The sequence below is a fragment of the Pleurodeles waltl genome, chromosome 6 (genome assembly GCF_031143425.1).
Source record: "Pleurodeles waltl isolate 20211129_DDA chromosome 6, aPleWal1.hap1.20221129, whole genome shotgun sequence".
Taxonomy (NCBI): domain Eukaryota; kingdom Metazoa; phylum Chordata; class Amphibia; order Caudata; family Salamandridae; genus Pleurodeles; species Pleurodeles waltl.
Window position 1 is genome coordinate 763,372,151 of NC_090445.1, and position 14,060 is coordinate 763,386,210.

The window sequence follows — 14,060 nt, forward strand, 5'->3', positions numbered from 1 at the left end:
AGAATTAAGCATTCTACAAACTCCGCCATCCTTTGCTAAAAGAATGTCTAAAGCAAGGCGATTCTGAAGAGTCCTAGCTCTTTCAGCAGCTAATTCAGTATCCATCAGGAGTATGGCTCCTGAAAAGTTTGTCAGCATGTTATCCACAATAGAAGACAACTTTCAATTCTTCATTGAATTCAGAACAACTCCCACTGAAGGTATTATTGCTCCAAATATATATCCCACTCTACCAGAAGGAGACTCTCTCCTCTGTCTCATATGATGTAATTCAGTCATTTTTGGAAACTTCTTTAAGTCATCCATTTGAAAAATTGTTGGGAAAACTATTCCCAAATAACATTCCAATACCATCCTCTCGGAAGACGGTAATAGGCATTCAGACCACAGATGTAATATATCCCAGGAATCACTGGATCCTGTCCATTTAACATAAATGTCCATTTACTCTGAAACAAAAACACGTCTACATTCACTTGTTCCCACAAATAAAGTGTCAGTGTGTGATTTAGGCCTATATATACAAAGTTTCCTTAAGTGTTGTGCATCTAGAGCTAATTTCCCTGTGTTTTAATTGCACTATAAGCATAATCATTCTTGTAAGTCCTTTTCTCTAAGCCTTTTTCAAATTTTCCTTCAATGCCTTTCTCCTGTCATCTGTGTGATCTAAGAAGCTCTTCTCAAAAGCTGTAAGCAAGCATGCCAGGTTATTCTTGTGAGCATAAGCTGTGTCAAATGTTAATGTAGGTTCAAAGAAACCTATAACTAATACTATGTCATTTTCCTTAGCTACTCTACTCAAATACCTAATTATAGGGACAAATGACAACACAATGTCATAGTTGGAGTAGAAATACTGGATGCACTTCTGGTTATAGAATCTTGTTAGTAACAAACTACAACTTATTCCATACACTGGGGCAAACTGTGAAAAGTGACTCCTTCTTTGACTGATGAAGGAATCTGCTTACACACAGAACAATTCTACACATCCATCATCTCAACATACTCACTCAGCAAGCGATAGAAGACATTCGAAGAAACTTCCCCTTGGGCATTAGTACCCTCATGCAAATACTTTTCATCAAACCTGTTAGTGCAGTAGTTGTTTCGAAAGCAGAAGTATGGTTGGCTTTGCTCTTATCAAGAACAGTCATTCCCACAATCAATACCACAAACAATATCCCACATACAATCGCCAAACCAATACTCATATATTTACAGCACCTATTTTTCCTACCCTGCTGGCTTAGTCACTCATGATCTGTAAAGAATCAGAAAGCAGAAGAGAAATTTTGAAAATTCTGCAGCAAAAACAAAACAAATTCTTCTTCAGCAGTTATTTACAGCTTTCAGTCTTTCTTCCAGGATCCCTTGTCAAAATCGGTAACAGCTGTCAGAATCAGGTTTCGAAAGGTCAAATCAGGTTATCAAAGTATTTTCTAGTTACTTTCAGCAGTCTTTTTCTCAACCATTTTCTCAGATTGTTTCAACAGTTCAGTTAATCAGTTTCCTTCAAGTGCCAAAATATTCACCTGGAATCTCTCTATCCCAACAAAAAGACAAAGATTCTTTCTGCCATTCACTTGTAGTTGCCTACACCCATTCAGGACCTGCGTATCTTTGACTTGCTATTCTCTTTCTTTTCAACGTTTGATCACCATTCAATTCTCCTTCACTTAGATCTTCTCTCCTTGTTGTATCCACTTCTTCTTCAATTGTTGTTTCAAAAACTACTTCCTTTCTCTTTGCTTGTGTCTCCTTTCAGTGGACCCTTAGTCAATGTTATTTTCAGTGTTCAACTTGAAACATCTCCTTGTTCTATGGTGTCTTCTCTCGACGGACCTGCAACTGGTTCAGGAGGAGTCAGATCACAGTGCTGTTGAACCGCCTCAACTCCTTCCCCCTCGGAGTCTGGCAATTGCTCTGTTTGTCTCTCAAAATCATCTACTTCTGGGAAAGCCCTCCTCTGACTAGGCTCTCCTGCTGCCTCAATTGAGGTAGGCTCACCGTCACCCTCCTGGAGGTCTTCTCCTTTGTCTCTCACAGGAGTGATTGACCCGTCCTCAACAAGGTCAGATCCGGTCTCAGTTTCTCTTTGTTCTCCTTCCAGCCCTGAGATTTGTTTTGCTGTTGCTGGTACTTTCAATAACTCTGCTTCTTCATCAGTCGGGCATATCAGTTTCTTCGTGTGACTGGCATGGATCCAGTTTGGAACTCCAGTGCACTTTACAGCAGTGGTATTTGTCAGAACTACCTGGAAAGGACCCCAACAATGAGGTTCCAAACATGTTTTCCTCACGTGTTTCTGGACCACAACCCAGCCACCGGCCCTCAGATTGTGCCATGGGTCATGGATCAGTGGCAGTGTGGTGGCTTCAACCTGCTGAGAGAAAGAGCGAACCACATCAGCCAGACCTTTGCAGTAGTCCAACACCATATCATCTGTAATGTTGACAAGTGCATTTGCAGGCACCGCTGGCAACCTCATGGCTCGACCCATAAGGACCTCATGCTGCGACAATCCTGTCTTCTTGTCTGGTGTGTTTCTCATTGTCATCAGAAATAAAGGCAGTGCGTCTGGCCATTTCAAATTCATGGACGGACACATTTTTGCAACTCTTGACTTCAAGGTACCGTTCATTTGTTCCACTAGTCCTGAGGCTTCAGGGTGGTAACTACAATGCAACTCCTGCTCAATGTTCAATGCTGCACACAGTAATTTAATTACTTCATTGTTGAAGTGACTTCCCCTATCTGATTCTAAAGAGATCGGAAACCTGATACATGGTATCAGTTCCCTAAGTAGTCGTTTCTCTGCTGTGAGACTCTCATTTCTTCGTGTAGGTTAAGCGTAAATCCAGTATCCAAAACAATCACCAACACATATCTCAAACCTCCACACACAGGCATCTCAATAAAATCCATCTGCTTTCTACTGAATGGATCTCCTGCTTTTCTGATGTGGCTTAAATTAACCACTGTCCCTTTCCCAGCGTTCATTTGTTGGCAAATGACGCAATGATGGCAAACTGCGTCAGCAACCTGTCTAAATCTTGGGTTGAACTAATCGTGCTTGAACAAACGAATCATAGGATCCCTCCCAACATGTGCTTGACCATGATAATACCTAGCCATTTGAGACAACAGACTATTAGGCAAAACTAATTGACCCTCTCCTGAAACCCACAATTCATCTTGTCGCTGTACACATTTCATTTTGCTCCATGAACGTTTCTCCTCCCGTCAACAATATTCTGCAACATTTTTAATTCCTCCAACGTATCAATTACTTTCAATTCAAAACTTGAACCTGTTTCATCTTCTTCTGGTAATAGTTCCCACTTATCTTTGAACGATATACGACTTAATCCGCATATCCATTTCCCATTGACATGAAGTCCTTAAACTTCAGATGTGCACTGAATTTCACCACGGCAATCTTTTTAGGCATTTGAATAGCATTCAACAGTTCTCTAATTCTCTCACCATTTCTCACTGGTGAATCAGAAGAGGTCATGAAACCTCTCTGTGACCACAACTGGCCAAAATCATGGACTATTCGAAGTCCATATTGGCTATCCGTATAGATGGTAACTTTCAGTTGAGCAGAAACACAGCACGCTCTAGTAAGGGCTACCAGTTCCGCTACTTGGGCAGAATACATTTCTCAAAGTCAAGAAGCTTCCAAGATACCAGTTATTGTGCACACGGCATATCCTGCTCTCAGTGTCCCTGTATTGTCTCTTAGACAAGAACCATCAACAAAGATAATTTGGTCATTCTCTTCCAATTGAGTGTCTCTAATGTATTGTGCACAAGTTAGTTACTTCAAGACAATCATGCTCAACGTCTTCTAATTTTTCATTTTCAACATTTTCATTTGGAAGTAAGGTTGCCGGGTTCAGCACTGTACATCTTTTCAATTACACATTTGGTGACCCTAGAATACTTGTTTCATATCTGGTCAGTCTTGCACCTGTCCAATATTGGTTTTTCGTCTTTGTAAGTAGGATCTCAGTAGTGTGAGGGACCATTATAGTCAAGGGATATCCATTCACAGTGCCCTCACACTGTGAAAGGCTTTGTCCAACCGCTGCACCTGCGTGCAAACAACCTGGTAAGGCTGCTGCAACTGGGTCCAAAGTAGCTGAAAAATATGCTACTGGGAGGTTTACACCTCCATGGACCTGCGTCAAGACAGACAAAGAACATGCATCACGGTCATGACAAAACAATGTGACAGGTTTTGTGTAATCAGGCATACCTAAAACTGGAGCTTTGCACAGACTCTCAATTCAGTGAACACTATCATTCCAACCTGGTCTAACACTATGGGATCAGTGACTTCCTTATGAGTCAGCTTCTGCAGTGGTCTTGAAATGACTGAAAAATTGGGAATCCATTGGCGACAATAGCCTACCATCCCGAGAAACATCCTGACATCTCTCTGTGTGGTTGGGGGATTCATCTGCAATATGGTAGTAACCGTGTCTCTGGATATCTTTCTCGATCCTTTCTCAATCTGATGATCTAAGTATTTCACTTCTTTCTAACAGCATTGCATTTTAAGCGGGACACTTTATGACCATTCTTTCCCAAATGGTTCAGCAAAGCAATTGTTCATACTTACAATCGTTCCTTGTTTTGGACGCAATCAGCAAGTCATCAATGTACTATACCAAGGTCGACTTGAAAGGCAATTCCAATGACTCCAAGGTTTTTTCAAAGTCTGATTGAATATGGAAGGTGACTCTGAAAACCCTTGAGGAATTCGACACCAACAGTAAACTTGGTCCAAAAATTTGAAACAAAAGAGAAATTGGCTGTCCTGATGAAGAGGCACAGAAAAGAAGGCTTGCGACAATGACAGTGAACCACTCAGCATCACATGGAATCTGAAACATTATCACAGCTGGATTTGGCACCACGGGACAACATTTGATCACAATGTCATTTACTTTTCTCAGATCCTCTACAATTTAAACTTTCCCACAGGGCTTTTTTCAAACCCATTATCGGTGAATTACATATGCTGCTCAATACTTCCTTCAAAACTCCTTGTTTTGTAAAGTCTGCAATTATTTGGGCGACCTTCATAAGGACATTTTGTGGCATGTGGTACTGGGGAATTTGAGGAAAAATAGCATCCGGCTTTACAGTAACTGTAACTGGCTCAAGTCCCTTTATCAGACCTATCTCTTTTCCTGTCAGATCCCACACCTTCTCTTTAACCGTTCCCTGCAAGTCAGGATGAAGCTCCTTCACCGTGAATACTGGGAAAAAATCAGAGGGTATTCCTCATTTATTGTCTCACATTCTGTCTCTGGGGCTTGGTCATCTTCATCATCGCTATTCGTCTGAATCTCAATTCCATCATTTGAACAAGTAATCGAGCACCTTGTTTTACACAGTAAGTCTCTTCCCAGTAGGGCTACTGGACTTGAATCACAGACTACGAATTTGTGCAATCCCTGGTAGTTGCCAATTTTAACCTGAACTGGTTTTGTAATCGGGTTAGTCAAATACTGATTCGCTACCCCTACAATCTGAATTGTTTTACTTGAAAGGGGTAAATTCAGGACTTCAACTGATCTTACTGTAGAGCGTGTAGCTCCAGTGTCAACCAGGAATTAAACTCTGTGACCCATGACTTTTCCCTTCACATAGGAACTTCTCTGATTTACTTCTAAGGAGGCTGCAAGCACACATGTCTCCTCATCTGAACTTTCGCTCACCCATTCATCATTTATTCCATTCTCACTGTGTAACGAGAATTGGTGTACTGTGTTATTACTTTGGTTATGCTTCTGACCTGTGACCAGTTGAGAAAGCATAATTTGCTGCTGTTCTATTGGGGCTTGAGGTATTTGAATTTGCTGTTTAGGCACTATGGGAACCTGCTGCTGCATTGGCTGCAACTGTGTCATTTGTACACATGGCATTTGCACCTGCTGCATAAGTTGAAAATTCTGCACTTGATTCATATTATTTTGAAAAGTAGGATTAGGACCTCGCATTCTTGGTCCTCTCATGTTCTGGAATGAATTGAGATCATTCGTTTGCTGAACAACTCCTTCCTGCACCAACATCGGACACTCCTGTTTCCAATGTCTGACGGCTCTGCACGCATGACAAGGCAACACTTTCTTCATTCCTTTTACATAATTCTGAACCACTCCAGTACCCCTGGTCCGTGATTCATATTACCTCCGCGACCTCTACCTCTCATCTGGGGCTGAAACACCATGTTTCCCTGCTGCTGCTGTGGTAGCTGTTGTGGTAAATTCCCTTATATTCCTATCTGAGCAGCTTTAATCTGCTTCACCATCGCTTTTACTTTCAGCTTGCTCTGCTTCAACTCAATTTCATCACTACAGTATTTTGCATACTGCAACACCTCATCAATCGGCTTTGCTTGCCAGCAAATCAAATGACTCTTAATCATCTAGCTAATTTCAGGTCTCAATCCTTCCACAAATCTGAACACAAAATGAATCATGTCCTTTGCCTCAATTGTCTCTGTACCACTGTAATGCTTGAACGCCTAAACAACCTCTCCTAATACACATGTATCAACTCCTTTACTTCCTCAGATGTCCTGTCAGTTCTCTGCCAATCAATATTCTTGGTCAAATTCTCTTTTCAAAAATTCAATCACCTTATTGTAATATTTCATTAACCCGGGAGACGGTGCCCCTGTAATATTATCTCTCTCTGGTTCTCTTGTTGGCCAGTCTACACTCCTCTTACACGCTATCCACAGATCGGCTGGGACCACTATCTCTAATAAGGTGTTCAAATCATTCCACAGGCACTTTGCGAGTTTTACAAACCCATCTGTCTGCTGGTACCACTCTACTGGCTTCTCCCTCAATTTTGGATAATCATTTGTAAATGATAGAATATCACTTCTGCTCCAAGGGACATGAACAAAATTTCCTCCTGGAATCTCTCTCATTGGTAAAATCTTCACTGGATCTTGGCCTTGCTGCACATTTGCAGTCATCTCCACAGAATCCCTTTTCCCTTTGTCTCTTTTCTTTACCCATCTGCCTTCCCATTTGTTGAATGCTCCCCATGTCGAGGCACTTTGAAGTAATTCCCTTAGGTGTGCCTTCATTCCAGCAGATCTCATGTGTTCAAAATCTTTAGTCTCAAAATCTAATCTGTAACTTCTTTTCAGATGCTTCGATTTCTCTATTTCTATGCCGTACTTCTCTGCCAGATCTGCTAGTTTCTGATGCACATTGCTCACTTCCCTTGTAATCTTCGGGCACAGATATCTCAACTCTGCTACTGTGTAGGATTCTAACCTGTTCACACCCATAGTTCCCTCAATGAGCTCACCCGCTTCCATGCTTAGCCTAGCATAGTTCAAATACTCCTCTCCCTTAGGAGCACTCTGCGGGGTATTCAGTTTGACTAACCATTCAGTCAACTGCTGAACAGTCAAACCTTGCAATGAGATGTTGCTAGCCAGTACCAGTGGCACCTGCTGCGCAACTGCATTTGGGGTCTGCGTTGTCAGCAGTTTCAAGCTCTGGCTAATGTTTGTCCTTATCATAGTATCTGGAAATACTCTAAATGGACTAAGGTCTATCAAAGACTTTGATCCATTAAAGGTCTGCCCCACAGGAGAGACTGCTCAAGTGTTTTCGTTATGTCCTCCTCCATTGCATCCTGTCCTGACACCCTGTTCACATCCACTGGGTTTCTTCTGTGCAAATAAAGGTACGGCCAGACCAACAGTAATAGGTAGAGATATGGCATCTGGGGTTCTTCTGGTACTTAAGTTCCGTGGGAGAGTAACTCCCATGTTCTGATTCATCATTGAAGACATATCTGACTGTGTCCCTGTTGCTGGAGTGAAGCACGGCATACCGTGTGGCTGCACTTGGGGCAGTAAAAGTGGAGATGGTTCTGTCTGAACCAACATGAGTCTCGGGAAAACCTGTTCCATAGGCACCATCAAGTTTGTAGCCGTTTCCATAATGGCTGTATCAGGGTAAATTCTCTGGACCTGTGGCGGTTGCACCTGATTTTGCACTACTGGAATAGTAGGTGCGTTAAGATTACCCTGCATCGTACTCTGTGCCTGGCTAGTATTACCCTGCCCCAGACTCACTGTCCCATTAACATGTGTCGGAGCTGAAGGATCAGCACTGCTGCTCGGACCACTCTCATGTGCTGCATATGGTGGTGGATGATTTCTCAATAACTGTAAAATAGATTCATCATCATCTGATTCTTCCTGAACTGTTGAAGACTTTCTAGCCTCCCTACTTTCGGATGGGCTTCTGTTTATTCTTTCTAGTACCTTTCCTTCCTTCCTTCTCATTGTCCTGTGTAATCGCTGGAAACAAATTAATTCTGTGCAAAGTCTAATTTCTCCAAATTCTCTCTTGCCTCTGTTAATGTCTTTTCTCCCTTTCTCATTCTCCTGTCGAATTTCTGTTGCTGTCTGGCTACTAGCTCCCAGATCGCTAATGCCTCAAACTGTGCTGGTCTTGGAAGGGGCTTCGATTCATATAGCACCATCCTTGAATGCTCTAAAACCCTCAAGTTGAAAGTTCCATTTGTAGGAAATGCTAAGCTTCCATCTTTTTGTGTCACTTTGCACCATTGCTTTAGCCAAAGACATGGCGCGACACCCTTCTCTTCCATTACGATGTAAGCTGGTGTACCTTCTGGCGGTGTAGCCTCGCCTATACTCGTTGTAATGTACGTATCTCCCCTTAAAGCACTCTTTAAAGCCTTGAAATATGTCATCTTTTCGACCTTTATTTATTCAAAATCAACTCAGGAAGTGACTTTTAATCCCAGAATTCTCTTTCACCCACCTTCTCAACCAATTGCGCCTCACGGACAACTGCCAATCAGTGCGCAAACCTTCTCACTAACCAACCTATCCCAGCGTGGCTCCAATTATGTCACACTCACATGTACTGCGGCTGACAAAGTCTCGCAGCTTATCCTCCTAACCTGTGATTCACACAAAATTAATGCAAAAATTGCGAGCATTACCCCAAATCAAAAACCAAATCTGCTGGTTTAGTACAGGAAAGGTAACACATTCGCTTCAGAAACTTTACAGATTTTTCACTGATGGCTCTTCCCGCTCTTACAGCTACTCGTTCTTTGTCAGCTTCCCTGATTCGCAAGCAAAATTCAACCTGCAAAGTTTACTCTCAACTGATCAGTGGATCTGTTCTGGTGCACATAGGACTCGCCAGAGCTCAGTCGAAATTCTCTTTCACTCACTTTGACTCACACTCTGACTTGTCGACCACGCCCGATCGACCTACTGAACCAGACAAATTACAACATAAAACCAAGTGTCTCATACACTTTTCAATACACTTTGTAGTCTTAGACCACGCAGGGTCCATACATCAACAACCATGTGGGTAATTTTTTAACACAGAGCGCCACATACATGTGAAGTTCACCGACTTCCCTACTCTCACACTGTGGCGTACGCATACTCCTTCTACAACTTCATTTGGAGTACGCAAACTCCCTTAACCCTCACAAACATCACAATTCACCTGCGATTTGCATAAGCAATGCAAGCGCAAAACAATTACTCCATTCACCCTATCACTAGAATGCTGAAAACATAGTCAAACAACCATTGGCAGGCTCCAAGATTCTGGGAAAGTCATTTCAGGACTTAGGGAAAAGATTTCTCTTCAATTTGTATCATTGAAAAATAAATCCAAATCTCAGTAATAATGAACTCTCAAAGACCAAATCATCAAGCTACTACCATCTCTGGTGATCTTTATACCTTTCTACTACTGTCTCTGTGAACATTTGACCATCAAGCTTTTGCTATATCTGTGAACCTTTTAAGGAGACGAACCTGTAACAAACATCTGTGATGGGCTCTTAAGGAGACAAACCGTCCTCTCTGCTATCATCTCTGTTGGCGCGTCAGACCTTAATAAGTAAACTTACAAGGGGACGCGAATAGGTCGATGAACCTTTTGACTCGCATGTAAGATGTTCCCACCATAACTCCAGTACATGTAGATCAATAGTCAATAACTAATCAATAACAACAATAATCAATGATAGTCAATAACGTAATCTAATCAAAGCTTGGACCACTACACATTCTAAAGTTACAGTGCAAATTAATAACAAGAACAGTTGTACAAAAGATATCACATCCATTTAGATTCGGCAAAGAAAAGACATTGACTATTACTCCCTATAGCAGACTTTCATTAATGAGGATCCTTATCTAACACCAGATTAGCATCAGCATGTCGGGCTTCATGCAAAATAATTTAGTAAACACAAATTTGGAAAACATCCAACTATGGTTATAACAAAATAGTGTGGTTGGTACCTAGAAAAGAAGAAACAAATAGTCTTAAGAAACCCATCAGTAATAATATACCTCTCCTCAAATGGATCGGCAAGCCAAGGTAGTCTTCGTCATCAGGATATCAGTTCAGTCAGCAAGGCATCAGGATTCAGCATCAAAGTTCAGAAAAGGCAAAGTCTTTAAGCAGTTTGAAAGAACAGAGGTAAACCCTTGAGAAGAATGGGGAGGATGGCGCATTTCCTCTTGTTGCAATCCGACTAAGTTAGATTCCCTAAAACTACTTCCCAAGTCCCTATTGGTCAAGGGATTGCTTGTTCACACCTTGTCCAATAAAGCTAAAATATCAAATCTATAATTTCTACTAGTACTCGGTTCGCGTGTCGCTGATTGGTTCCTTTTGTGATGTCCTCATCATCCGGCTCGTCAGATAACAATGTTGTTGCAGCTTGTACTCCAGTCAGTGTCTTCATTGTTCTCCTCCTGAGAAAGCCAGTCTTACACATTTTACACTTATAATGTTACATTTTACAGGAACACCATCTTCTAGCAAGCGGTTCTCATGAGAAAGACTTTTAGCTATGGGCACATTTGGTCAGCACAGTGGAAAATCACAATTTCATTCTCTAAGCAAATGTTTTATTAATCAGTTTAGAAATGCAGCTTGATATGAGGCCATGCAACTACACCAAGACCTCAGCTAAATTGCAGTTCAACTCTAACCCATTTTTACAGTTGAGCAGAGAGGTAATTTCCCTAATACAGACAACTCAAGATGTCACAGCTCAACAGTTATCAGTAAATTAAAGACTGTTTTTGTACTGGCTTCCATGCATTATACAATAATGTTGTCTACCTTGACCTAAATATTGTTCACTAAAATATCGACCATTTGGATTTTGTCGATGTCGATGTCGATTTTGTACTGTGAGCTCTGATAGGGTGTTTTGTTTAGATTATATTTAATTAAGCAATTTTTATGTCAGGCCATATGGTGACAGTGGCATTCTGGTTCCATATCTTATATTTGACCTGTGGATGAAAAAGCATTCACCTATTTATGAGAAAGTGAGAAGCAAAGAACCATGGATTTACAGGAGATCTCCCAACCTGCCAAGCTCTAGATGATTCCCAAAGTCTTTATTTCCAAACAGTCACTTGAGCGTTAGCTCTCTGTGCTACAATTCCTGACACATTCTGGTTGGGCAGTGCTAGGGGAAATGCAGAGTGGCAGTCTATCTCTCCACTAGCTTTTGCCACAGGCACTTACACTCTCATCTTTGCAGAAGGAACATGCAGTGTTGCATATCGCCACTGTGAGCATGCACACACAAATTCACACACACATGCGCACACTGCTTGTAATGAGAGCAAGTTTGGATTCTTGTGCGGGTTAAATTTGTTGAACACCTACCCTACTAGAAAGTGATTCAAGATTTTTCATTGGCTAAAAAAAAAGCAACTGGGAGCATAAACCTGAACACCTCAAATGACTCTTCCCTTCTGGCAATATCTTTTCCAACAATCTCAAACATTTGTTGAGTCAATCCGATGATGTCCAGATTTTATGAGATCCTGTCTCGGAAATACTCTTGTTGGGTGCCTTGAACCTAGCTCAGATGTTCTGATTTGAATACTCTTTAGTGCCAGACCTTGTTCCAGGGTCTGCAAATCAGAATTTCACACTAGATGGCAACTAGGTTCCCTCACCAGGTTCTCCTATCAAAAAACAGTACAGGGTATGCAGGTTGAACATGGGCAACTAGAATTTGTGTAATTAGAATATAGTAGTATTGCACCTCAAATTTAATTAGCATATAATGGGTGTAATCAAGGGCCTATCTTCAGTGTCTGATTTATCTTGAGTAGTATTCTGGCTCCCAGGCACAGTTTTAATCTTTTTGCATGAAGGACAAACTCCAACCACACCTTCAAGATTCAGGACGGAGTACATTGAACAAGGCAACAGACGTACAAGAGTGTGTAATCGAGAACAGTGCTCCATGCAAATACAAAAAACAGTGAGTTCATAAACTTATGAATTTTGTGAACTTCACACGTCTTCCCCAGCACTTGAAGTTTCTTACAAATGCAGGAGCATTTTTCATTAAATATGCTTTTGTGTGGTAGAATTCTCCTGCTACGTATACGTTTTTAGGGCTTTGCCTCTTTTAGCCTTTTAGTGTGTTTACATTAATTTTCTTTAAAAAATAAAAATAAATCACAAAATAGAAAAAAGTGCAGCCCGCAAGGCAAAGACATTTCAGAAAAGAGACGGTTCTAGAACTCTAGGCATGGGAAGAGAAAACATCTTTCCACCACGTGGATGGAAGCAAAATCACGGACAGAATGAACATGCCTGCACTTTGTGTGAGGAAAAATTGGAGATTACATATATTATAACGTATTACAGGAGTGGCAAATGTTCAGGCTGGTTGCACTTAGGAACCGTGATATGCTCTCAATATCTATTTATCCAGGTATCACCAAACAAGGCTGATGTCCAGTTTTGGTTTTGATTTTATCACTCAGAATGTTTTTTTTGGACATTTCTGTAGTATAGCCGTAGCCTTTTCTTAATGCAGTCATGTTACATTGCATAGGAACCTCTGTGCTATTTTCCTGTAACACAGGCCTTCTTTTGTGTCTTTTCTTTGGCAGGGAATGGTGTTCCTGCACAACAGCTCTTTAAAGTCACACGGAAATCTAAAACCTACAAATTGCCTCATAGATAGTCGAATGCAGGTGAAACTGTCTGGATTTGGCTTATGGGAATTTAAATATGGAGCCGTATCGCGAACAATTATAACTAAAAATACAAAATATGCAGGTAAGACTGAGAGACATGATCATCTAAGCAATAATACCATTTGGATTGAGAAGGTATAAGAGAAGTTACAGTTAAAAGTTTATCTCAGTAAAAGTGCATTCTCCAGTGAAAAATTGTATACTTTAGCATTCTGTGCCAATCAGCCCTATGCTTTTTATGTCGAGCACCCAAGTGCTCTAACTTGTTGTAATCTATCTGTGGGCTTTTAACCATGCCCAATGCACGCCCATCACTATAACTCGTTTGTGGGCTTGCCTTTCAAAAATCCTTTATCATCATTGGTAAATGATTTACGTTTGTCCCTCCTTGGGGCAGTTTTGTTACAGCCTTGGCCATTGACCCTGTTACATGGATAATTGCATGCTGCCGATACGTTTGACTGCGAGCAAACTTAATTTTCTTTTTGTGTCTCTCCTTTGCGCTCACGGCAGCCGTGGCACTTTGAATCAGCTCGCTTATGTCAACTTTTTTACTTTACATTTTCAATTTATGTGGCAGGAAAAGTCCAGTTAGGAATTTACAACGCTAATAGCTCTATCTCGAGCAAATACAAGAAAGGGGCGAGAGAGAACAATGGAAAGGAAACAACAGGGACAGAAGCAAAACTGGCACACATGCAAAACGCAAACTTATATAAACAAAGAAATAACAATAAATTATTCAAGAAATTGTAAGTGCTTAATGCATGTTATCATGAGAAACAAAATCCTTTTGTATTATGGGGCTATAGCCAGGCAACCTGTCTTTTGACTGCAGTATAGCACAATAAAGTGAGGGATTTCATTAACAGGACTTTATTTTAAGACCGCTTGGGTCCTTGCTTCATATGATCTGATTAAGTGTTCTTGTTAGAATATCTTACCAGAATTTTGAAATGTGCTGAGTTCTGTGCCA

General features: G+C 41.1%; 1 protein-coding gene across 1 annotated transcript in view; it reads left to right on the top strand.

The window, feature by feature from the left end:
- Positions 1 to 14,060, top strand: part of LOC138301697 (guanylate cyclase 2G-like) — a 378,147-nt gene that overhangs the window by 265,220 nt on the left and 98,867 nt on the right. Inside the window, exon 15 of the mRNA XM_069242214.1 lies at positions 12,998 to 13,166. Within this exon, the coding sequence (XP_069098315.1) occupies positions 12,998 to 13,166 (169 nt within the window). The remainder of the gene's footprint in view (positions 1 to 12,997; positions 13,167 to 14,060) is intronic.